This window comes from Delphinapterus leucas, chromosome 2 (genome assembly GCF_059928025.1).
Source record: "Delphinapterus leucas isolate spDelLeu-1000000601 "Yukka" chromosome 2, BTC_Dleu_Yukka2, whole genome shotgun sequence".
Lineage (NCBI taxonomy): Eukaryota > Metazoa > Chordata > Mammalia > Artiodactyla > Monodontidae > Delphinapterus > Delphinapterus leucas.
In genome coordinates, this window is record NC_143130.1 from 66,772,947 (window position 1) to 66,788,778 (window position 15,832).

Here is a 15,832-nt window from a genome sequence, read left to right on the forward strand (position 1 = left end):
TTCTATTCCTGGTTTTCTAAGAGTTGTAATTGTGATTTAATATTGAATTTTATGAAATTCCTTTACTGCATGTATTGAGGTGTGCATGAGACTTTTTAATTTTATTGTTATGACATTTTACAATGAGTGAATTTCTGAATGTTAAATCATTATACTAGTGCAATAAATCCAACTTAGTCATGATGTAATTCTCCTTATATATTGCTTGATTTGATTTATAGTATGTTGTTTAGAATTTTACACCCGTTTATGACTAAAATTGTCCTATAATAGACTTTCCTTTTAATGTCCTTATGTTTTGGTATCAAGCTTATGCTGGCCTCTAAGAATGAGTTGGAGAGTAGCCCTTATTTTTAATTCTGTGGAAGAATTTGTGTGTTATTTCTTCTTGTTTACTAGTGAAATCATGTAGACTTCCAGTTTTCTCTTTGTAAAGTTTTTATTTATAGATTCAATTTATAAGATTAATCACATTTTTTATTTTTTGACAGTATTAATTACTTGGATTTTTGTAGAAATTTCTCCACTTTGTATAAAATTTCAGATTTATTGACACAAAGTTGTTCATAGTAGCCTCTTATCCTTTTCATGTCTACCAGATTTTTAGTGATGTCCCGTTTTCATTCCTGCCTTTGGTTATTTGTAAATTCTTTTTCTCTTACCAATTTTGCCAGAGTTTAAAATCTTTTATTAGTCTTTTCAAAGAGCTACATTTTGGCTTTGGTCCTCTTTTTTCTAATGTTTATTTACTGTTTATTTTCTTTTTTCTCCTTGAGTTTATTTTGTTGTTCTCTATCTAGTTTCCTGAAATAGATACTTACCTCTTTAATTTTTAACTTTTCTTTTTTTCTAATATATGCATATAAGGCTATAACTTTAATATAGGCAGAGTTAAACTGTATCCCATAGATTTTGATATTACTGTTCAAAGAATTTTAAAATTTTCATTGTGATTTCTTCTTTCGCTGGGCTGTGGGTGTTTTAGAAGTCTTATTTTTTTTTATTCAACTATATTTGATTTACAATGTTGTGTTAATTTCTGCTGTACAGCAGAGTGACTCATTTATACATATATATACATTCTTTTCATATTCTTTTCCATTATGGTTTATACAGGATATTGAATATAGTTCCCTGTGCTATACAGTAGGACCTTGTTGTTTATCCATTCAATATATAATATTGATAGTTTGCATCTGCTAATCCAAAACTCCCAATCCATCTCTCCCTTACCTCCTTCCACCTTGGCAACCACAAGTCTGTTCTCTATGTCTGTGAGTCTGTTTCTGTTTCGTAGATAAGTTCATTTGTGTCATATTTTAGATTCCACATATAAGTGATATCATATGGTATTTGTCTTTCTCTTTCTGACTTACTTGACTTAGTATGATAATCTCTAGGTCCATCCATGCTGCTGCAAATGGCATTATTTCATATATGTACCATATCTTCTTTATTCATAGAAGTCTATTTCTTAAATTCTGCATACATAGGGATTTTTAGTTTTCTCTTTGTAACTGCACTATCAGAAAACTTATTTTAAATTAATTTAAAGGTCAGATAAACGATTTGAACCCTTGGAAATGTAGTGTCTTGCTGTATGTGCTTTAAAGTAATGAATATTCTGTAGTTAGATCGTGAATTCTATGTATGTCTATTATATCACTTATGTTTATTAAGTTCAGTTCTATGACTTTACTGATTGGTGTGTACACACTTGTTTTCTCTGTGCTGACATGGTAAGTCTTTTACGCCAACCTTTTTACTTTCAGCCTTTCTGAATTCTGAATGTTTTATATGCATGCTTTGTAAACTTAATATAGTTGGGTTTTCTTTTTTTAATACAGTCTGATAATCTTCAGATTTTAACTAGAGCATTTAATCTACTTAATTTAATGTAATCACTGATATATTTGGATTTAAATCTACTATTTTATTTTGTGCTTTTAATTTTTCTTACCTGACATATGTTTCTTTTCTTTCTTTCCTTTTTTGGTTCATTCTTGCCTTTTTCTTTTGGCTACTTTCTATTATTCCATTTTTTTCCTTTGTTAGTTTTGAAGTTTTATACTTTTTTACTCTTCCTTTAGTCGTCAACCTAAAGATTACAACATAAATTTGTGGTTTATCACAGTCTGTTAATTGGTACTTTTATTTTTTTCCCAGATAATGCAAGGACTTTAATATGCTTTAGCTATTATATGATGTAGTTGATGTTGTTGTTATGTTTTTAATTACCTGTGTATTTTAAATTCAACACATTATTCTTATGTTTTATGCAAATTATTTTAGACTTACATATTTACCGTTTTCATTGCTCTTCATTTCTTCCTGCCTGACTTTTCTTCTTGGGTCATTTTCTGTCTGCCCTTCCTTTAGTGCAGATCTACTGGTGACAGATTTCCTGTCTTAGTATGTCTGAAAATGTCTTTATTTCAACTTCATTCTTGAAGTTTGTTTTTGTGATGTATAGAATTCTAGATTGGCAGTTACTTTTTCCTTTCCTCTTTTGAAAATACCATTTATTGTTTTCTGACTCACATTGTTTCTGTTGAAAAGTAAGCTTTGAACCAAATAGTTGCTTCTTTGTGGCAGGTACTTTTTTTTTTTTTTTTTGACTGCTTTTACGATTTTCTCTTGCCTTTAATTTTTAGCAGCTGCCTCTAGGTATGGACTTCTTTTTATTTATCTTTCCTAGAGGTCAAAGGCTTTCTTTAGTCAGTAGGTTGATATCTTTAATTAGTTTTGAAAAATGTTCTGCCATTATCTTTTTGTTATTTCTTCTACAGGATCTCTCTTCTCTCCTGGTAATCTTTTTGTATATGGTAGATCTTTTTATTGTGTTCTTCTATCAACTTTTCTGAATTTTTCTAGAAAATTTTTTGTTTTGTTTTCTCTGCTTGATTCTTTGTATTTTCTTCTGACCTAACTTCTGGTCCACTAATTCAACTGTGTCTTTCTATCTCTTTCTTTCAGCATGGCTATTTTAAGTCTGTTCTGAGAGCAACAATATCTGGTGTCATTGAAGGTTTCTGTTGTTTTTATTGGTTTTCATTTACATTGTCTTGTCTCCTTTTGTGCTTGGTTGCCTTTTGTTGTGTGTGAGACATAGTATTTTTTAAAATTATTTGTAAAAATATTTTGAAACCTGAGATGATGTTACGTTCCTCCAGATAGTGTTTTCATTTCTTCTGCCATGTCCTAGGGTACTAGCAAACTGGGGTTACTTTAATCCAATTTTAGGGATTACAATTTTCTGAACCATTCATATGACTTGAAGCTAGGCTTCAGTATCTGCAAGGACCGTAATAATTTCAATTTACACTTATATCTAGGATGCAAACCTTAGGGGTCCCAGCATCAGGCATGGATGGGAATGGAACCCACTGCAGCCCACACCCTTCCCTGGGTCTGGACTATTATTCTTTACCCCAGAGGTTGGCAAACTTTTTCTTTAAAGGACCAGAGAGTAAATACTTGAGGCGTTGTGGACCATACAATCTCTTGCAACCATCAGTGCTACCATTATTCTGCAGAAGAGCCATAGACAGTGCGTGAATTAATGAGCATGAAGGCATTTCAGTAAAGCTTTATTTACAAAATCAGGCACAAGGACAGATTTGGCCCAGGGGCCATAATTTGCTGACTCCTGCTGTAGTCTGTCAAAACTCTGCTCAGACTCTCATCCACCTCTTCTTAAATTTAAATTAGCCCTGAATGCTGGGCTAGCCTCATCTTGGTCTACCTTGTTAGCTCTCTGGCACCTTCAAGAATATGTTGGGTTTTTTATGTTTGGTCCAGTTGTTCTCAGCAGGAGGTTTAATTTTAAATACCTAGTCTGCCATTATCAGAAGTGAAAGTTCTGTGCAAGGTAACCAATTAAAACAATGAGATTTTTTTCCCCCTCTGATCTCAAGAAAGAAGTTTCTTGAGTTGTTCTTAGAGAATATCTCTCACTAACACCCTGTAATATATAAATGACTTTTTAAAAAAAATAAAACTGAGTTTTAGGACCTGTTTCTGTAGTCTTCCTAGAGAGACTGTATATTCCAAGGTTAAAGTTATAGAGCAGTGTTGTCCATCAGAACTTTCTTCATTGATGGAAATGTTCTAAATCTGCACTGTTTAATATGGCAGTCACTAGCCACCTGTGGCTGTTGAGCTTTTGAAATCTGGCTAGTGTGAACGCAGAACTAAATTTTTACTTCTATTTAATTTTTAAAAAAATTTTATCAGAGTATAGTTGATTTACAATACTGTGTTAGTTTCAGGTGTACAGCAAAGTGAATCAGTTATACATGTACATATATCCACTTTTTTAGATTCTTTTCCCATGCAGGCCATTAAGGAGTATTGAGTAGAGTTCCCTGTGCTATACAGGAGGTCCTTATTAGTTATCTATTTTACATATAGTAGTGTCAATCCTAATCTCCCAATTTATCCCTCCCCCCCATACCCCCCATTTTATTTTAATTAATTAATTTAAATAGCCATGTGTGGATATTTAGTTTGGAGGGGATGCAGCTTAGATTAAAAGAAGAATCTTGTCTCGGTACACAGTGTGTTCTTATACTCCCACCCACCAAGGTACCCATTTTCCAGTGCTCTTGCAAGAAAATGCTTAACCTAAATGTGTTCGATGGATGGTATCTCACTAAATATCTTAGGTCTCACAGAATGTTTCTGCTTATTCCTGCCATTCACCAGGTGTGATGGAAGTAGTACACTTGTTATCCTAACTGGGCCAAGTAAAACCGATCAGTCATTCAGTTTACCTTTTAACATGTATTTTTCTTTGCAGGGGAAGGGGCGTCTTCGTCGAGGAAACTATCCATGCCCGTCGTCTCCTGTTGTAGTTCGGTTGCCCTCCATGTCTGATGTCCCAGAAGAGACCTTGACTAGCGAGGCAGCGCTGGAGGCTGACATCACAGAACAGCAGCAAGCAGCGATGCAGCAGGAGGAGAGAGTCCTGACTGAGCAGATTGAGAACCTGCAGAAAGAAAAGTGAGTTTCCAGGGGGAAAGGGAGCAACTAGTTATCTGTTTTCATTTCCTTCCTTCTGTCCTTTTTTTATTCTTCCTTATTGGGAGTCAAAGCACTAGGTTAGGTGATATAGGGGATGTGGAGATGACAAAGACATGTTGCCTGTACTCAGGTAGCAATGTGAAAGTTGTCACTTCAAGGAAGATTGCTCTGTGAGCTGGGAGACCAAACTGAAGCTGCTACAGTGATGATTCTGGAGATGTTGACTGGGACAGGGTGTGTCAGTCTTAGCCAAGATCCCTAACAGGTCACCAGCCTTGGTGAACAGATTTGTCTTAAAAAGAAGGAATAAGGATTCCCAGGCTAAGATTATTCAGAACTCCATAAAGGAAGGTTATTATCTGAAGATCAGTATAGCCATGGGGCCAGCACCTGGCTGGTCAGGGTAAGGCAGCAACTCTAGTGGGTGCTGGGATACTAGGTAGGTAAATCGGTTGCAATTTAGGCGACACATAAGCCACTCTGTGACCTCTACCATCACTGGAGCAGGAGTGGGTATCCCTATATCTTGGGGATAATGTGAACATCCCGTGGTTCTCCCTGAAGGTACTGTGTAGTGGTTTGGGTTGACAATGGTGACTCTTAGGTTTTAAGGGGATTTTTGTTCCTGATTTCCCAGGATCCCAGAATCCTAGGTCTGAGAGCTTGATTCATGAGAGGTTATGAGTCTGTTAAAGTACTTTTTTGCCTGTCAGGATTGAATCTAGAATTTGGGCAAGCTAAAAAAGGCAGCTAGGGCTCAGGTGTGCTGAACATGGTAAGGCAAAATTGGTCTACTTTGACCAGGGGCTAGCTATTTGATATAAAAATGATCTGAAAGGAGGACCTAATTCAGCTTTGATGAAAATGGCATTGGAAGTATTGAAGGGTGAATAGGAATTTGCTAGGAAGGTGAAAAGTCTTTCCAGAGAAAGGAAAACGTATGAGCCTAGTCTTAGAGGTATGAATGCACACTGCTTATGACAGTTGTAAATGCAGTAATGAGTTGCTGGTGAGACTGTCCTTGAAAAGATTGTCCATGAATCTCAAGCTAGATGTTGGAGGTATTAAAGGATGAATAATTTAAAGCTAGGTAGAGTGGAAGAGAAGCTACAAGGGCTCTGAAAGGGAGGAGACTCGATGAAAAACGGAGTTACAGTTGGAAGGATAAGGAGATTGTGGACAGAGTGGAGGATTGGATTGACAAACTCTAGGATCTGCCCATTGGAGAAAATTGCCTATATAAAGTGGAGGAGAGGTTGTTAGGAGTTGCAGACGTAAAGGAACTTTGGTTTTAGAGTATTAATGTGAGCTTTCACAAAGATGTGGATTGAAATAGATCAGGGTGGTGTCAGGCAGTAGTGAGAAAGCGAGATTAGGAGCCAAGTACCAAAGACGTCAGGGAATGAGGGGGCATGACTGAGAGGTAGGTGGGTGACTGCTGAGGAGGAGTAGAGAATACTCTTATGTGGAGATGGCAAAGGCTTCAAAGGACAGAAAAGGTCAGTCAGTGTTTTATTTCATCTAGGAGACCTAGAGGTCTCTCCTTGGTCAAGGTAGAGAATATAGTCTGTAACCAGCAAATAAAATTTTGTAGAAAATAGTTTAAGTGCTGGAAGGAATCCTAGAGACTATCTAGTTTAATCTCTTTGTTTTGTGGATGAGAAAGTTGAGGTCCAGAGAGAGGAAAGTACTTTCCTGATATATTATGAATGAGTTTAGAGTGAGTTTAGAATCATCTCCTGATTACCAGCCCAGAGTTCATTTTACCAGAAGGTCTCGTAGCTTCAGCATCTTTCTCTACCTCATGCTTAGCCCTGTTGTAGGTCCCAGCCTTTGCTGTCTTTAGCCTTCACTGTGACTGTGCTTTCAGGTCCTTATCACCACCCTGGAAGGGAACAGTAAGAAATGTGACTGTTTTTGCTACCTCAATTCCTGATTTTCACGGAAGGTCTTTTTTCCTGTTGTCTTCCTTCCGTTTCTTATCAAATGATAATGCGTTTCTTGATTGTATCTTACAGGGAAGAGCTAACTTTTGAGATGCTTGTACTGGAACCCCGTGCCTCTGATGATGAAACCCTTGAGTCTGAGGCCTCCATAGGGACTGCTGATAGCTCTGAAAATTTGAATATCGAGTCTGAAGGTGCCATCGCTGAGAAATCAGGTAAATGAACATGTTAGACCAAAGACTCCAGATTTGTTTTGCAAAGAAGGAATAAGGATTCCCAAGTGAAGACAAAGTCCCTTTCAAGAAGGCCTTGAGTTTACATGAAAAAGTGACAAAGTCCTAAAGAGTTGAAATATACCGATTTTGTGAAGCTTCTATACAAATTGTTCATCAGACCAAGCCTTCAATGTAAGGCGTTACTTTTGCAATTTGATGTTTTCTCTATATTTACCACAGAGAAAAGGCAACAGTCACAGCTTCTGTGTCTTACTGACCCACAATCCATTTTCTAAGGGTGGGTAGCAGGAGCTGAGCCCTGCTGTGAGATGGGACTGTACCAAACAAGGTCTTTAACTGCCTAGCGTGTTTCAGCGAGATGTGGAATTGACTACATATCCTGGCAGTTTTTTAAATGATAGCGATGGTTGTAGGCCTCTTCTGATGCCATAGTCCAACTCCAGACTTCCTTGGGGTTGATTCTGAAGCGATATGGGTGGTGTAGAAATGGGTGGTGAGCTCTTCTCGAGTCGTGTCTGTGCACAAAGTAGGTCGACCTGGACCCTCCAGATCTTAGCCCACCCATTTCACATGTGAGCAGTGACACCTCTTCATCACACGACGATTTGTTTCAGAGGGAACTGCCATTTACAGCTTCGGTCTCTTTCTTACATTAGAGAGAAGCTTAGCCCTTATCTCCCTGAAGGCAGCTGGCAAGTCTGAACCTTCAGGCAAGTTGCGGAAGCAGCTAAAAAAGCAGCAAGACTCACTGGACTCAGTGGACCCTTCAGTCTCTTCTTTATGTTCGTCTGGCACTGCATCTTCTCACGGGACCAGAAGACGATTTCAAATTTATTCCAAACCTCCATTCTACCGAGCTTCCTCAGCTGGCGAGGCCCTGGGAATGGAAGGGCCATTGGGCCAGACCAAGTCCCTAGAAGACAAGCCTCAATTCATCAGCAGAGGAACCTTCAACCCTGAAAAGGGCAAACAAAAATTAAAGAATGTGAAAAACTCACCTCAGAAAACCAAAGAGACCCCAGAGGGGACAGTTGTGTCTGGCCGCAGGAAAACTGTGGACCCAGACTGCAGCTCTACCCAACAGCTAGCTCTCTTTGGAAATAATGAGTTTATGGTCTGAACTGGCAGATGTGTTGTCCCTTCATGGCTACATCTCATCTTTGGGGCCTCATCACCTGGTCCACAATATTCATCCTAATTGTGGTCCTGCCTCTCGCCCAAGCATACAACCAAGACCCTGTGTGCTGAATTCCTGGCCCTCCTGCCGAAGCGGAAAGGCCTCTTTGAAGCCTGCTAGGGATGGTGCCAGTTGTGCCTTGGCTGCTGTATTTGACTAGAGATTTGACTAAACAAAGCAACCAGGGCCTGGGGATTTGGGTCAGTTGTGGAGGTCTTTGTAGTTGCCTCTCCTCCCTCCTCTTTTCCCTTCCCAGAGGTGAGTGTGGAACTGGGGGGACATTGTGGGCTGGAGGGACCCACTGATTTCTGACATTTGAAGAAAACATATAAATCTTTCTTAACCATGAAAGTGAAATCCTTTGGGTTTATTTTGGGATAGTTAGGAGCTGGGGTAGAATATAATTTTTTTCCAAGGATTTATAAACAAAAAGCCTAAGCCCTCTATTTTAAGATTTTTGAAAAACACTCCATGTTGTATTCTGGGGAAAGTGAAAAAGCAGTTGTCTCCATTAAGCCATCAGAGCATGTCTCAGACATCTGTGGTTACACAGTGAAGAGGAGAATACATATTTTGCTTTTGGTGATGTTTGATGTCATAATAATCAATGCTGGTTTAACTCCTGGTTAGTTCCTGCCAAATATATTGCATGGCCCGAAATTTCAGTAGCTGTACTGTTCTTATAGCCCCTGATTCTAGGATCAGGTTCCTCTAATATTTTTTAAATGTCCCAGAGACCTGGTGAACCCTAAACATGAGGGTTTCATGCTAATCCATCCAGGCTTTTCTCTTTGTGTAGATTAAACTGAAGATGGTTTATGAACCTATTTATCTGCTGGTGGATTTCCACCACGAGCTCAGACAAATAATGTGACCATTTAATCACTTCTCCCCAAACATTCACACACAGCACTGCATGAATAAGTGTTACAGAAAGCTGCCAAAAAAAAAAAGAGAAAAGTTTTTAATATGACCCATCTAACTTTTATCTTCTTTTCCTCAGACCATCAGTATTAAATAGATGAAAAAAAAAAATCAAGGACTACTTGAAGCTATTTTTGTTAATATTCTGGTTACTGAAGTTTACTGTAAATATATATATGTATAGTATGCATATTTCTTTTTAACCTTATGCTACCTTGCTCCCCATGGAATTTCTTCCCACAGATTAGGGGCCATTGGACGTGATGGTGAGAGCCACTCATCCCTGGGTTGAGGGAAAAGTCAGACCATTTTTCTCACCACTGGGTGTCTCCATATACCTGAGTTATGAAAGCATTTTAAGCTTCTTAGCATTTGTGGGATTAGAAATCTGTTTTTGCCTATTTATAATATATGGAAAATGAAACATGATACCCTTTCTTGAGATAAGTATGTGAAAATGTTTTTTTAAAGTTACTAAATGCATCTTGTCTAACTACCACATGCACTGTTCTAAAAAAGAGCCTTTACCATCTGTAACCTGAATTTTGGTTATTCTTCCTTTTCATACTTATTTGATGTGAAGTTATAGAAATACTAAGACTTTTGTTAAGGCAGAGTCTCTCCTGTTACACAACACTGAACCTCATGCCACTGCCTCCTTGGTTATTGTTGAGCCCCAGAGGCCAGACATGGAACATCATTCTGAGTGGCAGCTACAGGTAGCAGGAGGCTTACCTCTCTCTGGTTTGGGTTCAGAAATGACCTCGGGAAAGGAATCTCTTTAAATCTCCAGAATGGTGATGGTTAGTAAGTAAATGTTAGATTTTATGTCCTGCAAACGTCTGCCACCTTGTTCATGCTGTCCTGAGGAGTAACAAAGGTAAAGCCTTTAAAAATCTGAACTTGAGAGTCTCCTAGAGTAAAACCCAACCCCTCAGCATGGTGTGTCAGCGTGGGTGCCCCAGTGCCCGTGCCCGGCGCAGTCTGTCCCATTATTCTTGGGAGGGTGGTTTTCAGCTGGCACTAACTACTACTCTCCACTTGCTCCAGAACGTTGTTTAAATACCATACAAAAAAGAAGAGATTAGCCCTGTTGCATAGTTCTCTTTGGCCCACGGAAACGGCCTGGGAAACGCATCTTGGCACGTGGCCTCCCCTCTGAATCTTTGTGGAGTTTTTGTTTTGTTGCTGTTGTTTTGCAAAGTAAGTTTTTGGCAGTTAAAAAACTACTCATGTAGGTCACTTTATAGGAACCAGGGCGATGGATGTTAAGAGACTTTATAATTTTTCTCAGGGACCTAAAACCTGAAATTGGATAAAATTAAATAAATATTTGTTTTTCAGTTGCTAGATTTGTGGATTTCTAGTCATTTAACAAGCTGCCAGAATGGAGGGTGGGGGTAGGGAGATCCATGCAATTATAAGAATGAAGAGCAAACGTGGGACCCTCCCTTTGAAGGAAAGCAAGCCGTTGTTCTCATAACATAACAGGCATTGTTGGCCTGGGAAAGAGATGAAGCCATAACTCTAAAAAACTGTCAGAACCAAGTGCTGTATCTCCTTCCCTCTGATCTTAACTGGTCCTCCCCATGGTTAAAGTTATGTTACCACAAGGCGATGCTGTGGGCTGCAGACCGGTACCGGTCTCGGAGCCTGTTAGGAACTGGGCTGCACAGCAGGAGGTGAGTGGCAGGTGAGCGAACGAAGCTTCATCTGTATTTACAGCCGCTCCCCATCGCTCACATCACCGCCTGAACCATCTCCCCTCCCCGCCCCCCGCCCCCTGTCTGTGGAAAAGTTGTCTCCCATAAAACCAGTCCCTGGTGCCAAAAAGGGTGGGGACCGCTGCTGCATTACAATCACTTATGATTGAGATATTTAACCTTAGTATGTGTCAAATTTGTGTTTCCTGTTGCTTCTCTGCTCATTTTCTTTGATCTCAAATGCCTCAAAGGAAATCCCTGCATGGCAGCAGTGGGGCAGCCCCTCATTTGAAGCCCATACTCTAAAATGCAGAGCATTCTCTTCTTATTACACGTTCCCAGCCCCAAACACAGCCTGGATTTTTAATTCTCCCAATTAAAGCCAACGCATCCCTTATCATGGAAAATGTAATGGAAGCAGAGAAGTGTGCATTGTGTATCACAAAGTGAAGCAAATACAGGAAGGATTTAGGAAGGTGACATGCTGAGTTTGTAATGCGCTTTATACTTCCTGCCATTTTGATTATTTTGCCACTCTCGGCTTCTGAAAGACAAAGGAGATACAGCTCAGTATGAGCCTTGCAGAGGCAGAGGGACCTGGGGTTAGGGGGTGGGATACAAGAGCCCCACCTTCTCATGCTTTGGAAACCAGCTACAGCTCTTACCTTGCTGGGGGGTTAGTGGAGACTTCTGTCTTCCATCACAACAACAATAGGATTGTTTTCACTGTCAAAGACAGGGTTCCAGAAGCATGCTGAAGAGAGGAGGTCCAGCAAGGTTCTGCAGGCCCACTTTAGTGCCTGTGGGCCATGGTTTTTCAACTGTAATGAATGTGTACCTTTCACAAGCACTTTGGTGAACCAGAGAGAAGAAAGTGTTCTCAGGATGTGTTTAAAGCTTAGAGAGTTTTAAGAAGAAACAAAGTCCAGATGGCTTTGCTCATCCTTCTCTCTCCCTATTTTCTCCCCCTTGGTGGGGAGCTGGACAGCATCATTCTGTGTTGACAGATGTGTTTGTCTACCCATAATTTTGTGACAGTTGGCACTGTCCCCCAAAACCACGCTAGCCTTGTAGTAAAATTCCTTGGTATTTGTGGGAGTCCTCTGTCTGTGCCCCTAAAATACTGTTAACCACTTTTCTCTGGAACCACTCCCACATTTGATTTGGTGGTAAAGGGCAAAACAGTGATTGTGGAGGTGGGTCTTTTAGGTCTTGTTGGTCTCTTGGTTGAAACTGTTTTCAAAAGCCCCACCAAGGGGTCTATTACCTTGCTCTCCATCCATACTTAATGCCTATTTATCAGCCCTGTTAGGTCATATAAAAGTTGCACCTTTTGAGCAAGTAATTGTGTTTACTAAGGGAAAGGTGTGCATTACAGATTAGCATTATATTATTTTAATGGATTGAAAGTAATTTATAAGTATGCTGAGTGTAAATTTATGAAAGACTATGTATTGTAAAAGGACATATCCTGTGAAATATAATATCATTTTACTGTTTAACAGAATAATTCTGTACGAAGAATGATTTGTCTCACCCACAGAACTGATTACATTCCTGATGCAATCAACACGCACTTTGTGATCTCCTTTTTTTTTTTTTTTTTTCATCTTTTTTTGGCGGGAGGGAGGGGGACATCATTTGTATAAAGTAGAGTTTGTGTCACTCAAAATATGCACTGTATGGCTACACAAGAGCAGCTTGATGAACAGATCACTCCATGGCTCATTAAAGAACAAAGCTTCCAGAAGCAGCGATACGTGTGGTTTGTTTTCTGACCATCCTGGCTCCCACCCCAACTCACTCCAACCTGAACCCAAGGAAGAGCAAGGATTTTTGTTAAAGTGATGTTTTTTTTAAGGAAAGGACTGAGCCCCCAAAGTTTCAAAGTACAGAGGTGGTAATTATTGGAACTCAGTAGAGTTCAAGTGAAGGTGAGATTCAAGCTGTGAGTTTTCTGTTAATGGATGCTAAGCTGTCAAGACTTCATTTAATCAATTTAGAGGTAGGCGGGCAGGGAAGGCAATAAATCTACATTGAGGATCCTCACCAAAAAGGCCATGAAGAAGTAGCAATAGCTGCTAATAGAGGGCCCTAGTGTATCCTTTTTGTTCTGCCCTGCACTGCATGACTTTGGGAAAGTCATTTGCCCTCTGTCTGGAATGTGGCCTCTCCCCCTGGTTTACTTCTCCGGATAACTCTTACTGACTCTCAGGTCTCAGTGTAAAAAGCAGTTCTACTTGGAAATGTCCTCTTCCCCCTTGAACTGGCTTAGATGTCTTGCGTTCTCAACAGCTCCCAGGATTTGTGGCATCAAAAAACTTTGATGTTAGCTTCCCAAGGCAAGAAAAGAGCCTATCTTGCGGACTCTTAGACCCTCAGCACCTAACAAAAGGTGCCCACACTTAACATTTTGGATGAGAGGGCTGAATGAGATCAGGGGTTCTCAAATGCCAAACCAAGTCTAAGGTGGAATTGAAAAAAAATTAATTGTGATCAATTTTCCCCTAATGTAAAATTTATTCAATTTTTTAAATTCTGAGATCATCCTTCACATTTCTTTTTACATCAAGTTTACATTTACATTTTGCATTAAATTCACATTACAACAAAATAGTGGACTAAGATTTCCTTAATTGGCTAAATAAAGCCTAGTAATGCCATTTTTAAAAGTTGCCCCTGTGATTACTGGATCCACAACAAACCTTTCTGATTATAAAGGTAAGAGCAGAAAGCTGTAAGGAGATGCAGACTAGAGCTTTGCTTTTTAAAAACTTGTTCTGTCTCCTAGATTGGATAGCAGTACAGCATCTTAGAGCCAGGGACATAACCATGAATATGGATAAGACACATGTAACGTCTGTTGAATCTTGTGAGGCATCTCGGACTCCGAGGAGTATGTCACTTCTCAGGTCTGTGTGGCCATTCATTCAACAAGTATTGACTGAGCACCCACACGCACGGGCACTGTCCTAGGTGGCGGAGGCACGTTGGTGATCAAAGCTCCTACCCCCATGGAGCTTGCATCCTAGTGGGGAAAACCAGTGGTGTCCACCAGATGGAGACTAGTCATCCACAATATCTGGGTTCCCCTATCAGATTATATTTATGAATTTGAATGGGTGCTTCTTGGCATCTTTGAGCCTTTCTCTGCCCTTCCTACCTTTAAATATTCCCTTAAGGGTGGAGGAGGATAAGTGTCTCACAAGTCTGAAAACTGCAGTTGAAAAGAAAGGCCCAGATAGTACCACAGGGTCTTCCCCTGTGTGTTTCATAGCCAGAGACATTTCTGGCGTTGAGGGCTGAAAGGAGTTTCCGTAGTATCCCCTCCCCTAGCAAGAGCCCTAAGTGCAGTGAAACAGAGCTGTAACCCATTTGAGTTTCATGGGGCCAATTTACAGCAAAAGGTTGAATACATCTTGGGATCAACTGAGAGCTGTATTAGGAGGAAAACAGAGGCCACTTAGTATATTTCAGGTGTGAAGGACTTACTATAGGTATTAGGGGCTTAACATAAACTTTGGAAGAACTGGGGAAACAGATGAGAGAAAGCTCCCACAGATGGTCCAGAAAGCCAGCAGATCTGAACCAAAAGTTCTGAAGTTCTCTAGAGCTTGCCTTGGAAGCTCCTGCAACTCTAAAGAAGGCTGCTGTGAAATCTCAATGGCTCCTCATTTACTTTACAAATCTCACGTGAGTGCCTCCCTTCCATTAGCAAACCATAGGGGAAGGGGATCCTGGGAAGTGTACCTCCTGGCATCTCTGCAATGAAGACAAGACCTTAAGAGGGGCGGGGCGGGGTGGGGGTGGGGCTCTGGATGCCAGGTTGGCAGCAGATAATTCAGCTTATGTACCTCCTCTAATTCTCCAAGACTTCTTCCTGAAGATCCCAATCTCTTTCTCAATGTAGAATTGCTGTGCTCACACCTCCCAGAGACTAGCCTGTGAACTTCAGCAGGCTGCCTTTGCAGCCTTATGTTCCCCAAAGCAAGACTGCAGGATAATGTTCAGGGCCTATTTGGTCAAATTTCAACCATGTTTCTTGCTAGCATGCCTTTGCTCAGGCTTTCTATACGTTTAAAGACTTCAGGCCTTTAAATCTTACAGATAAAACTTTGCATAGGAAATTGGAGAGTATAATGGCATTATAGACATTAAATGACCCAAATAACTGAGGCAAGTCTGATGCTTTTAGAAGATCAAGGGTCTTTAGTTTGAGTGCTTAGGTGGGAAGGGCTTAAGCTGGGCAGTATTTGCCATACTCTTTCTTCTCTGGGCACCAGTCTAGCTATTGTCATTTCCAGAGCAGAGTGTTCTGAACCATCCTTCCTCCATCACGGCCAGACATCTCTGGATAACTAGGAGAATTCATATACAGGCCAAAGGGCAGGGAACCCCTAGGATTTCACAGATTTCTCACATGACCTTTCTCTTCTTGGCTTTAAGCATTTCTTCTTTGAAGGCAGAAAATGCAACGGAATTGTTCTGCTGATTGCAGGGGCGGAGGGGCAAGGTGGGGAGACAGTGCCGGGGTTAAACGGAGTCATACCAAGGTTTGTGTCCTCTCTGAGCCTCAGCTTTTTTCAACCATAAATGGGATGACTGGTCCCCCTGTCAGATTAATCTGATGGTTAAATAACAATACACATTCAGTGCTCAGTTCACTGCCTGGTGTATGAAGTGCCTGAGATACGTTAATATTTTTTAAATTATTATTTTCTAGGTCTTCTGGATCTGTCTTTGAAAAGGAAGAGATTTGTCTGAACTTCATCTTTCCATAAGGAAGTAAGAAGTGATGCGGGGCGGGGAGGTGGGGGGGGC

General features: G+C 40.2%; 1 protein-coding gene across 7 annotated transcripts in view; it reads left to right on the top strand.

Moving 5' to 3' along the window:
* MYO9A (myosin IXA) overlaps positions 1 to 10,654 on the top strand; it is a 269,595-nt gene extending 258,941 nt beyond the window's left edge. For all 7 annotated transcript variants that reach the window (XM_022579925.3, XM_022579928.3, XM_022579929.3 and 4 more), the window contains 3 exons: positions 4,802 to 5,004; positions 7,044 to 7,186; positions 7,864 to 10,654. In XM_022579925.3, coding sequence (XP_022435633.1) covers positions 4,802 to 5,004; positions 7,044 to 7,186; positions 7,864 to 8,327 — 810 coding nt within the window. In that variant the 3' untranslated portion in view covers positions 8,328 to 10,654. The remainder of the gene's footprint in view (positions 1 to 4,801; positions 5,005 to 7,043; positions 7,187 to 7,863) is intronic.
* The last annotated feature ends 5,178 nt before the right edge of the window (positions 10,655 to 15,832 follow it).